This window comes from Nycticebus coucang, chromosome 24 (assembly GCF_027406575.1).
Source record: "Nycticebus coucang isolate mNycCou1 chromosome 24, mNycCou1.pri, whole genome shotgun sequence".
Lineage (NCBI taxonomy): Eukaryota > Metazoa > Chordata > Mammalia > Primates > Lorisidae > Nycticebus > Nycticebus coucang.
In genome coordinates, this window is record NC_069803.1 from 27,812,757 (window position 1) to 27,825,444 (window position 12,688).

The following is a 12,688-nucleotide window of genomic DNA, read 5'->3' on the forward strand; positions in this document are numbered from 1 at the left end:
TGTTGCACAACTCTGTAAATTTACTAAAAGTCACTCCATTTTATCCTCTAAATGGATGAATTTTATGATATGTAAATTATAACTCAATAAAGCTGTTTAAACAATGTAAAAAAAGAGGTAACCATAATAATAATAATAATAACCTTTACATATTGAAACTACTGCTTTTTACTCATATTTCCACATGTGGAAAAAAATATGGGACAGCTTATCAAACTAGAACATCTAACTGTATCTTCTTTTATTTTAATAAAAGAGAAAAATGTAGAAATGCTGTAGTTAGAAAAATAGGATCTCTGCTTAAGCCATGAATCTGAGAAATGGATTAGATAAGACATTTTATTATTCACCTCCTCAACCCTTCATAAACACAAGGGAAGAAATACAAACTACCTAAAGAGCAAAAAAAGTGTTAGTTTTACAATTCCTACTGAAGAATCACTTGAACATCATCTGGGTGATTATCTTTGAGAGACCTAAAGTTCCTTCAGTTGTGCTTTCAAAAAATTTAACTATTTTAGACCTTTAAGGCCTTTCCTTTGGGCTTACGGTCAGTCGTGGACAATTCAAACCCCCTGCATTTCTCACAGCGCAGTTCTACCGCCCAGTTCTTAATCTTGATCACAGAAGGCCTTCTGGGCTGGCTCTTTTCTCCCCCGGTCCCCTGCTGTCCTTCTGTCTCACTCTTGCCTTTTCTCACGCTTTAAATTTTGCCTGACGTGTCAACCCCTAGCTTCATCTCACTGGCAGTCACTTTTGGGGGGAATCTCTTCTGCCCACACCTGCCCCGCTGCCTCTCCCATCTCCTTAATCCCACAGTACCATCCTCTTCAGTCCTGCATCCACGAGTGGCATTTTCAAAGCAACACCAGAGATTGTTCACACAATCTTTTAAAGACTCGCTGCCATTATGTTTTTGTATTTGTTCCCCTTTCTGGTGCATGTTCCCACATCTATAATCACTACTCTAGGGACATTTTACTAAATATGGCTGACGTCTGCTCATACAGTAGACGGAGAGGGCGTGATGATAGATAGAAGAAAATTACATTTGGAAGACAAATCTTAAGAGTAAAGAAACAGGGGGCGGCGCCTGTGGCTCAGTGAGCAGGGTGCCGGCCCCATATACTGAGGGCAGCGGGTTCAAACCCAGCTCCAGCCAAACTGCAACAAAAAAATAGCCGGGCGTTTGTGGCAGGCGTCTGTAGTCCCAGCTACTTGGGAGGCTGAGGCAGGAGAATCGCCTAAGCCCAGGAGTTGGAGGTTGCTGTGAGCTGTGTGACGCCACGGCACTCTACCAAGGGCCATAAAGTGAGACTCTGTCTCTACAAAAAAAAAAAAAAGAGTAAAGAAACAGCATCATTGGCAAGAGTAGGAAAATGTGTTCTCATATACTACTGATACAACAGAAAACTAATGGGCAATTTGGCCTTAACTGTTACAATGTTAAGAAGACCTATTGCTGGATACAATGAAATACATTTTTGACCATTATATTAAAAAAATACTGGAGTCAGTGCCCAGTGATATCTCTACAGGACGTTCACTGTAACACTGTTTGAATTGTACAGGAAGCCCACTAGGCTTTATGTTCCATACAGGCAGGGAGTAAACCTGTTTTGTTCCCTGCAATATACTCAGTACCCTTCTAGCACAGAGGGGTTTACAAAGATGTGCTGAGCAAATTAACGAATGATGATGGAGATCTGAGGACTGGTCTATGCCTATATTCCTCTTGGTGTTTAGGAGCACATTTTTCATGCAGAATGGCTAGGTTCTTTGTTTTTATTTTTTGAGACAGAACCTCAAGCTGTCACCCTGGGTAAAGTGCCATGGCATCACAGCTCACAGCAACCTCCAACTCCTGGGCTTAAGCGATTCTCTTGCCTCAGCCTCCCAAGTAGCTGGGACTACAGGCGCCCGCCACAACACCCGGCCATTTTTCAGTTGTAATTGTCATTGTTGTTAGGCTGGCCAGGGCTAGATTTGAACCCGCCAACTCTGGTGTATGTGGCTGGCGCCTTAGCCGCTTGAGCTACAGTCACCGAGCCAGATGACTAGGTTTTACTGAGTTTGGTGGCTGCACTGCACCCTTAGCTCCTGTGAACCGTTCTGCAGATAGAGCTCTCGCTGAGCACCAAAGCAAATGGCAGAAGGACTTGAGTGCTCAAGAGCAAACCAGTCACAAAATAAATGTGCTACTGCTGTTGTAACAAGAGCAATGGGTCCTAAGGCTTGCATTAGAAGAACAGTCTCTGGCTTTGCTGATTAACCACAGGTAAGTCAGATTTCTTGTTTTCAAATCAATTATTATTACTGAAAAAAATCTGTCATTGGCATACCTTTTCGCCTTGATAGGTATAACAGATTTAATCTTCAGAGTAACAATTTTAGACTGTGAAATGCCCAAGGGCAAAATATCCATTTTTATCACAGAGTACTACTGAACAAAGTATGTAGCTTGGCCTTATGTCACACATGGCTTTTCAGAGTTTGCAGAAATCATAAAAGGAAAAAACCTATCATACTGAGGTTGTGATAACGAATGACCTTTCAAAAGCTTAAAATGACATTACATCATAAAGACACACGAGGGCACTCTAACCAACCAGCAAAGACCAACAGAAAACGTGAAATCAGGTTGACATTTTAACTATCTTACTGCAATAGCTGAAATTAAGCACTGGTAAAATTTTCAATGCTTAAAATTCATAGCAAAAGATTTTCTGTTCTTGATTCAAATTCCAGGAAGCCTAAAGGATCCTACAACTATATGTAAATTGGGGAGAGAATCCAACACTCTCAGATCCAAGATGAGGATTAACCACACCTCTTTCTAATGATTTGTTGAACTGACCTTGGTTTTGCCCCTTTCATGCAAAAATCTTCTATATAATCTACAATTGAACTTGGTGTTTTACTTATCTTCCACTGGGAGCATGAATTCATTTCTTTGCTCCACCCGTTTTCCCAGGAGAAATGGCAAGTTAAAATTTTGAGCCAGTAGAAATGAAACGGCATTTTGGACCAAGGAGCACAGACCATCAAAGAATATATTTCATGGCATTCTCGAGTTTTTCAATTTGTGAGTACAACTACAGCATGTAATTTCCTGCATCAAATTCAGTAAGTATAGTGTAACAAGCATTTAAACGACCTTCCTTTCAGACCTTTGACAAAAGAGCAACAATAACTCTGCAGAGAACCATGGATTCTGAGGCAATCAGGCTCACTCGCAAAGGATTATCATTAATCTTAAAGTCACATTCAAATTTGTGCCTCAGCAAAATTGTAAATAATTCCGTCATAGATCTCTGGGGTCAAATGTAATGGTTAAAATGGAAAGTGTTAAAACTTTGAATGCCAAGGGTATACTGTGGTTGCATAATAAATCTCTGTCGAATGAATAAGCTAGAAGATTTACTCCATCCTTGGCACTATCTAAAGAAAGTACACGTACGCGCTCCGTTCTTGCACTGCTTCTTACTATTTTATTTGCTTTAATATTCACCTATTTAAATAACTAGTTTCTGGGCCCTGATGTTTCAAACTTAATTTCTATCAATGTACTCAGTATTTTTTGCTCCATAGTCTTTTGATAAGGATGCTGGTGAATTTTAGTTTCTACCCTTAACTGAACTGGCCGTCAGGGTACCCAATTAGGCTAATTTTCCAGTTCTTTCTAAAATGATTCTGGTTAATTGAAAATGCCAATAAATTTTCTTCTATTAGATAAAGCTGCCCAAATACTGCATATTTTAAAGATCAGTTATTCCAATCCTTTGAATTAGTATCTAAGAAGGAGATACCCAAGTATTACATTATAATGGCATCCATTGTTTTGGGGGTGTGTGTGAAAAATCACCAAACTTAGAGAACTTTAAATGGTATCACAGAGCTAAATCTGGACAATACATAAAAGACTAACTTTAGCGCTCAATTGGTATGCTCTTATATGGGGCCCTTTAGATTATATCAAGAAAGTTCCCAAACTAACCAATAACCTTTTTAAAGATCTTCATTGAACCAAACGCACATTTAAGACTAATTTTTAAAATAGTCTTGGATAAAATTTCTCTGAGTGTGTGCTCTACTCCCTTTAAGAGATAACCTAGCATTGTGCCAGATACTGCTACAGACCCTTCACTCTCTAAGCAACACTCTTGGGTCTGGGAGACATGGGCTCAGATCTTGCTCTATCACTTTTAATCTGTGTAATTTTGAGCCACTTCATCTCCCTGAAGCCTGCATTTTTTATTTGTAAAATGAGAATACTATCACCTACATCAAAGAATTAAATGGGACAGTATCATATAATATAGGAAATACCCAGTGCTCTGCCTGGCACATAATAATTGTTCTATAAAAGGCAGCAAGAATTCTTTTTTATTGTGACAGCTGTTTACTGTAATTTTTTTTTTTTTTGAGACACAGCCACAAACTGTCGCCTCGGTAGAGTGCTGTAACATCACAGCTCACAGCAACCTCCAACTCCTGGGCTCAAGCGATTCTCCTGCCTCCGCCTCCCAAGTAGCAGGGACTACAGGCGCCCACCACAATGCCAGGCTATTTTTTGGTTGCAGCCATCATTGTTGTTTGGAGGGCCCAGGCTGGATTCGAAAAGGTGTATGTGGCTGGCACCAGGCCTACTGTAATTTTTTTAAAAGACAGGGTCTCACTCAGTAGCAAGGACTACACATGTGTACCACCATGCCTGGCTATGTTGCCCAGGCTGGTCTTAAACTCCTGGGCTCCAGCAATCCTCCCACCTCAGTGAAAGGTGTGAGGATGGCTGGAGTGAGCCACTCCAGCTTGTTTTTTTGTGATCTTTTAACCTTCACCATTAATCTTTTCCCAACAGTATTCACTGGCCTTGATAACCCCTCAGAAATCTTTTATTGGAATCACTCTATGTGCAGACTGTGGGAATGCACAGACCCTCCATGTGTCTCCAGGGGCAGACACAAACGCCAATTACAAGTGCTATACAAATAGGAAGTGTGCCATGCCAGCACATGACAGGGATACCTAATTCAAAGGAGCCTTGAAGAAATGTTATTTAAATAGAGACCTGATAGCCGGGCGTTGTGGCGGGCACCTGTAGTCCCAGCTACTCGGGAGGCTGAGGCAAGAGAATCGCCTAAGCCCAGGAGTTGGAGGTGTGAGCTCTGTGAGGCCACGGCACTCTACCGAGGGCCATAGGGTGAGACTCTGTCTCTACAAAAATAAATAAATAAATAAATAAATAAAGACCTGAAATACAAAAAGCAATTAGCCAGGCTAAAAAGACTGGTAGGAAATGGAATATTTTTTAAGAGATGGGGTCTTACTATGTTGCCCAGGCTCATCTCAAACTCCTGGACTCAAGTGATTCTCTTGCCTCAGCTGCCCAAAGTCCTGGGATTACAGGCATGCACCACCATGCCCATCCCCTAATGAAACATTTAAAGTCCCAGAGGCAAAAGAGAACAGGTGACTTCAAGGAACTGGAAGATGTCTAATATAATTAGAACGGAGAGAGCAGGAGCTCTGGAGAAGTTGGCTGGGCCACATTCTCAGGGCCAAGTTAACCAAGTCAAGACTAAGACTTTAAGGGCAAAGAAGCTACTGAAGGGGTTTTATGGAATTGTGCAATTTTAAACAACTGCTGAATGCAGTCACCAGAATGGATAAGAGAGGGTTAGGACTGAGACCAGTTGGAGGGTCCTGCTTAATTCCAAGTGTCAGGTGAAAAGAGCCCATCCAACGGCAGTATTAGTGGCACGGGAGAGAAACAGAACCTATCCAAGATACTTTCATTTAGGAAGAACTAACAAGATGTGGTCATGGGTTGTATTTGGGAGAGGTATTTTGGAAAGTCAATCACAAAAAATGAGAATATAATCAATAAAATGTATTTTTGTTTCAAGATATAAATTTAAAACACAACCTACCACATGTCCCTATACATGAAAATTTTAAAAATTAAGGCCACAGGAGGATTTATTCTAATCCTTTGGGAGGCATGACGCACAAGGCTAACTCAGTGAGCAACAGGGCTTCTGAAACCACTTTGGTTTGTTCATAGGAGTTCTGCAGTACAGATAATTTTTGTTTTTTAGAGACAACGTCTCACTCTGTCATGCAGTCTGGAGCACCATGGTCTGATCATCACTCACGACACCTTGAACTCCTGTGCTCAAGCAATTCTCCTGCCTCAGCCTCCCCAACAGCTGGATATTCATTCAGACATGCACCATCACACTCAGCTATTTTAAAAACTTTCTGTAGATCTGGGGTCTCACTATTTTGACCAGGCTCATCTGGAACTCCTGCCTCCACCTTCCAAAGTTCCGAGATTACAGGTGTGAGCCATAGCACTCGGTCTCCAGATCATGTATCTACTAACCACCAAATGAGTTTTAGTAGGTAATAAATGGTTTGAAAGTAGAGAAGGAGTATCAATAGAATAATTCCTTTTCCTAGAGGCATCTTTTGGTTCTTAAAGGAAAAAAATAATTTTCTCTTCTAGGTTTTCACATCTCTAAATAAATTAAGCAGGAGGATTTATGAGCAAACCAAAGTATATGGAAAGTAAATCCTGGTTTTCTGACAACTCTCATAAATGAGCTGTCATGGAAAACTACTTCACAATTAAGTCCCTGCCTCCTTTTTTTTTTTTTCTTTTGAGACAGAGTCTCATTCTATCGCCTTACGCTAGAGTGCCACGGTGTGGAAGCTCATAGCTCCTTCAAACTCCTGGGCTCAAGCGATCCTCTTGCCTCAGTTTCCTGAGTAGCTAGGACTATAGGTGCCTGCCACAATGCCTGGCTAATTGTCCTTTCAGTAGAGACTGGGTCTCACTCTTGCTTAGGCTGGCCCTGAACTCCTGAGCCTTGGACTCCCAGAGTGTTAGGATTATAGGCATGAGCCACTGCACCCGCCCAATTCACTGCCTTCTTAAACCAATTACACCAAATATGCCTTATCCTGTACAGAGGACCCAGGGTCTGGGCTCCAGCCATTAAGGTAACAAACCCTTTTTCTCCTATATACTAACCCTTTACATGGAAGGCCCTGGCTTAATTATTCTTTTCAGTTCAAGAGTCACCTTTCCAGAAAGCTGTCCCTGAGCACCCCAGTTATCATTTGTCCTCTCAATTCCCAAAGCCCTTTAAATGTGACTCTATTTTTTTTTTCTTTGAGACAGAGCCTCAAGCTGTAGCCCTGGGTAGAGTGCCATAGCTTCACGGCTCACAGCAACCTCCAACTCTTGGGCTCAAGCGATTGCCCTGCCTGGGCCTCCCAAGTAGCTGGGACTACAGGCGCCCACCACAACGCCCAGCTATTTTTTGGTTGCAGCCGCCATTGCTGTTTGGCGGGCCCGGGCTAGATTCGAACCTGCCAGCTCAGGTGTATGTGGCTGGCGCCTTAGCAGCTTGAGCCACAGGCGCCGAGCCACGTGACTCTATTTGTACCTGAAACACAGTGAATTATAATTCTGGCTTACTTTTCTAACTTTTTCTTTGGATTGTATGCTTCTGTAAGGTTGTTATGACTTTCAATTCTGCATTCTTAAATGTTGAGCACACTGATACAGAGGCAAATCTTTGTTCTCAAGGTTTACTGACTTGCATTCTTCTTACATAAATGCCTTTATAGCAACACAGTTTGGGAGTTGCTGACCTTGCTGAGTATATTCCTCTATGATGAATAGTGAATGAGGGCAGGTGGGCTGGTGTTTTGGAAAAACATATTTAGGCTGAGCACAGTGGCTCATGCCAATAATCCTAGCACTCTGGGAGGCCAAGGCAAGTGGATTGCTTGAGCTCAGGAGTTCAAGACCAGCCTGAGCAAGAGTGAGACTCCTCTACAAATAGAAAAAGTAGCCAGGTGTTGTGGTGGGTGCTTTAAGTCCCAGCTACTTCAGAGACTGAGGCAAGAGGATCACTAGAGCCCAAGAGTTTGAGGTTGCTGTGAGCTATGACGCTATGGCACTCAAACCCAGGGTGACTAAGACTCTGTTTCAAAAAAAAAAAAAGAAACAAAGAAAAGTGTATTTAAATAACTATTACATATAAATGGAAAAAAGAAAATAAACTTTCTCTTTTTGCACAAAAATTCCAGAAAATAAAGCTTAACAATAAGTTGGCCGCAGGAATTTGAGTTTTAAAAGACTAAGAAACAGCATTTCACACCTGTTTCTCTATACGATTACCAATTCAACGTTATTGAAATAATTTGTTGCATCTGTGTGCACAGTGAGAGTTAAAATAGCTCAAAACAAAGGTCTAAGAAGCTTTCCTATAAGCCAAGTGTTTGAACTTTGTGTTGCAGACTTCTCCAGGCAACTAAGAGCATTCTTCACCTAGTCTTGGCTGAAGCGATCTCTACACTCCCCTAATGGGGAATGCCAGAACACTTCCTCTGTGAACATCTAAATCCTATGGAGAGTTCACCACTCAAATCCTCCCAACATCACACCATGAACTGAGGAGCCTATATGACAGAGTATCTACTAAGTGATTAGGTTCTGCCTGATATTTTCTTCTCTTTCCTTCTATCAAACCCAAATCTCCATAACGGTAGTTAGATGAGCTACTCAAATGCCAGTCCAGTAGAAAGAGGTTGGTAAAAACCTATTATAACACTCACGTGGAAGCTGAGAAACAAGTCCAAACCTAGTGCCCAATTTCAGTTCGTAGGTAAAGAAATATACCAGAGCTATTCTCTCGTCGGACCAAATGAACCCGCCAAGGAGTGAAAAAGACCTCTTGGCAGACCTGGGAAGGCGGGCAGGAGAGGAAATTCACACCTCAACAACAAAAGCAGCTTTCCTCACTACTTCCCATTTTCCTAACTGCCACCCCTCCTCTGCGACGGTTCCCTGGCAAAAGTGGACACGAAGGGGTACAAAAGGATATGGCATTACCTTTGCCCTCTAACCTAGGAGCAAAGACTCACCAGTTTCATATCGGACTTTTGGTTGCTCAAAAAACAGTCACCGAACTCCACACACTCGAGAAGCGTCTTCCGGTTCAATCTCCGCCACCTGCCCGCCCGGAGCATCGCGGGACTTGCAGTCTTTTGTCCTCACGCCCCTTCGCGAGGAACCAAGGGAAATGTAGTCTCCCCTCCAGGCATCATGGGAACTGTGGTCGTCTCTCCTTTTTCTCCCTTTCCTCTCTGGACGCCTCCTTCCGTCAACTCAAATTCATCCCCGCCGCCAGTTCATCCTCCCTCTTCACCCCAGCATGATATCATGTCCCCTCTATGGACCTGGGATCCACGGTATTCTGGGATGTGTAGTCCCGACGGCTCCAAGTCCCCTTTCCCCTCCTCCCAGTGGGAAGGCGGACGCGCGCGGGGCCTGCCGGGAATCGTAGTTCCCTGGGGCCTCCGGGCGCCCGGCTCACGCTTTGGCTCAGGGGAGGCAGGAACTACAACTCCCAGAGACGCCCGGAGGCAGCAGGTGGGAGCGGGGCTGTTGATATCAATATGGCGGTTGTCAGCCAGACAAAGACAGTCAGTCTGATGTGATTGAGACAAGGGAGGTTTTCAGGGGGAGACTGGGAGATAGGGGCCACCCCTCCCCCTTCTCCTCTTCCTGCGCCGGCCTCCACCCCTCCCCTGCCCCCTCCCGACGGGCGGCCCGCGCGGAAGACACCCCTCCCCCTCCCGCCTTCCCTCCTCCCTCCCTCAGCCCTTCGTTCTGGGACGTTGGGGAGGGGGCTGTGCCGGGCGGAGAGAACTCAGCAAGGATTCCGAGGTGAGTCGAACGGTTTTGAAACCAGACTTCCTCAAGTCTCTTTCCTCACTTCTTTCTCTTCACTTTAAGAACCTTTTTTGGAGGATTTCTGGGGAGGAAGTGACCGGGCACTGGGGATGGGTCTCTTAAGCGGCCCAATGGAGAGACGGGAGGAAGCAGTGGGCTTCCGAGGGGGTGACCCGGGCGCGGGGTGTGGGGTGGGGCAGTTTGTGGGGGACGGTCATGGAAAGGCGTCGAGCGCTCCCCAACTCTTTTCTCCTGGTTTCCCCTCCTGTGGGGCGGAAGGTTTGAATCCTGGAGGTGGGGTCTCCCGTTTGGAGTTTGGAGAACGGTGCGGTTCTGCCGGCTATTTTCGAGGTGTCTTGGTGTGTCTGGGGTGTAGAACTGTGTTTCAAACTGTGTGACGTGTACTCGGGTGCTATGCTTGTCTGGAAGAAATGTCTGTAGATAGGAAGTTAGATAGCTGGAGTCATAGCTCTCGCTGGGCCTGGACTGAGAGCGTGCGTGAGGTCCCGGTGCTGGACGTTTGGGCTGGCGACGTGGTGCGGGCTCGTTGGGCTCAGCGACCCGTTTGTGTCCCGCCACCCGCCTCCGCCCCCTCTTCCTGGACAAAAATCTCCACCCCAAACTCCGGGCACGAGAACTGTAGAGGTGATGTGGTCTGAAGGGGATTGGTGCATCCTAAAGTCGATAGCTGGGTGGGAAAAGAAAAGTGTTTCTTAGTATTTTATTCCGGAACCGTGTTTTGGTTACACTATTGGGGCTACTTGGAAAGGAGTCCTCCACCCACCTTCACCCCGAAACAGTAGGTAGAGGTACCTTGTCTTCGTGTTGAACGGATTAATAATTACTTAAGATTCGGGGGCGTGGGGTGGGAGTCAGGAGTGCTGGATTGTGTAAGCGTCTCTGTGTGTCTACTAAAGCGACAGAATGTCTGGTGTGTATTTTGAGATAGGGCGACTTATTTTCGTAGTACGAAGAACTGTTGAAAATTATTTGGGGTGTGTGTAGCGGGGGTGGGGGGGTGTCCGCTGAAAGGCGCTGCTTGTGTTTTTCTTGTACTCCACCCTGTTCTGTCTTGCGTTTGCCTGAAAGCCGGTATGTAAAAGTGAAGAAGCATTGGGTGAGTGAAGGGAAAAATGCAGCTGGCATTAGAGATACTACCCTACGTAAAGTTAGTTGCAAGGTATAAAGTGATTGCTGTTTTCGTTTACGCTGAAGCTTTAAGAAAAACCTCACGTATCATAAAAGGTAGAGTGATGTGACTGACTAATTCATTTCTCTGGGATTCTGCAGTTATAGAAACCTCATTGCCTCTTCCTTCCTCCCTCCTTTCCTTCCTTCCTTCAGCCCTTCCTTTCTTCATTGCCGTAGTACATTTCTCTTCTTGATGAACATAATACCTCCTGTTCCTTTTAATTTAGTCTGTGCTAATGTAGTTGTGCTTTTTGTGGTTTTACTATAAAATGCATCATTAGATGTGTTTGTTGTTATTTTGCTTTTATGCTGCAAGTCACCATCACTTCAGGAATGCAATGCTTTTTGGGTTAAACTTATTTTAAAATTGGACAACTAAGTCGCTAGATCCAGTTGAATTATGTTTATAAGTCAAGCTTGGAAAATTTGAATTCTCTTTTTTTTTCAATTTTCAATTAGAGTTAAAAAGGGAAGAGGATTGCATCTTGTTTCTCACAGTCTTGAATATTTAATAACATTATACTAGGAGAATTTAAGAACACGTATTTTGTACTTTCTTCAGTGTGAAATATAAGTTTTTCAATAACCCTTCTGTGGCAGTTTTTTAGTGTAATGGACTTCTAATTTGGCATAAATTCTATTTGGACTGCTAAGAAATTAATATATTTACATATTTGGCTTCAAACTTACCGATTCTTGAATTTGCCACCTATCAGTAAGGGACCATTAGATTCTATAAAAACTGAAAGCCACATAGATACAGTATGCAGTGTTATGGTATATTTTATAACCTTTGAAATTTCTGCTGTGGGTCATTCATACAGATAAGGGGACTATAAACGTGGGGTAGCATATATATTTTGGTTGACCTGAATAGAAAAAAAATTGATGTGTCTTCTAAATATCACATTCAGAATATAGAATATGTTGGTCCAAAGCTGAACCTTTAGTTTGTTGCAGACCAGATTTTCAGAATTACTTGTTTTAAGCTTGTATTCTAATCTGAAACATTACTTTGCAAAAACTGGAGAAAAATCCTGTGTAACTAAAAAATATAGTGTTTGGTTTTGTTTTTCTGAAACATGTTCTGATAGTTATAGAACTTCAAAATATTTAATAATTATTTTAAAAATAAAAAACTGAAATGTTTGTAAGAGCTGGAAGAATAAGAGTATTTTTTCTTCCACTACCTTTACGTCAAATTTTCTTTCTTTCTTTTTTTTTTTTTTAAATAGAAATATAAAGTTATTTACTGGGAAAGCATTCATTAAACTCTTTCTGACCAGTAGTGGGGTCAAAATCATTTTATGTAAACCAGATATATTCCTTGGATTCCTTGGGATGATTCTGTTGCATTTTAAGCACTGGACATTAAAATGATGTAAAGCCTTTACTGCAGGTTAAAGCATAAAACGTTCTCAGCATGTAAAAGTCATATGGTTTACAAAAAAGTAGAAAACCAGGTCACACTGGTGCTCCTACAGCTTAAAATCTTAGCCCATATATGTGAAAGACATGTTTATTTTAATGTGATCACTTTAAACATGTTGCCTGTGTTATGATAAGTTGAAAATCTAAACTTTTAAACCAGCATACTGCATGTGGTGAACATAATCTGTGGTGTCTCATGTGCGTGCTTTATGTTGAATGCCTTTAGTGAGGCTTCATTTTTACTGCTGTGCGAACAGATTTGTCTTTTATCCCAAACATTTAGTTAAAACATCACTGATAGAAACTTAATGT

General features: G+C 42.7%; 2 protein-coding genes across 11 annotated transcripts in view; one reads left to right on the plus strand and one right to left on the minus strand.

The window, feature by feature from the left end:
* The window catches only part of INTS9 (integrator complex subunit 9), an 80,233-nt gene extending 71,055 nt beyond the window's left edge, over nucleotides 1-9,178 (minus strand). The window contains exon 1 of one of the 2 annotated variants that reach the window (XM_053578423.1): nucleotides 8,944-9,178. In XM_053578423.1, coding sequence (XP_053434398.1) covers nucleotides 8,944-9,048 — 105 coding nt within the window. In that variant the 5' untranslated portion in view covers nucleotides 9,049-9,178. Of the gene's footprint in view, nucleotides 1-8,634; nucleotides 8,854-8,943 lie in introns of those variants that run through there. The other variant, XM_053578424.1, reaches the window with a different exon arrangement.
* A 287-nt stretch (nucleotides 9,179-9,465) lies between these two features.
* HMBOX1 (homeobox containing 1) overlaps nucleotides 9,466-12,688 on the plus strand; it is a 152,766-nt gene continuing 149,543 nt past the window's right edge. For all 9 annotated transcript variants that reach the window (XM_053578433.1, XM_053578436.1, XM_053578434.1 and 6 more), the window contains exon 1: nucleotides 9,466-9,748. The gene's annotated coding sequence lies outside the window, so the exon portion shown is untranslated. The remainder of the gene's footprint in view (nucleotides 9,749-12,688) is intronic.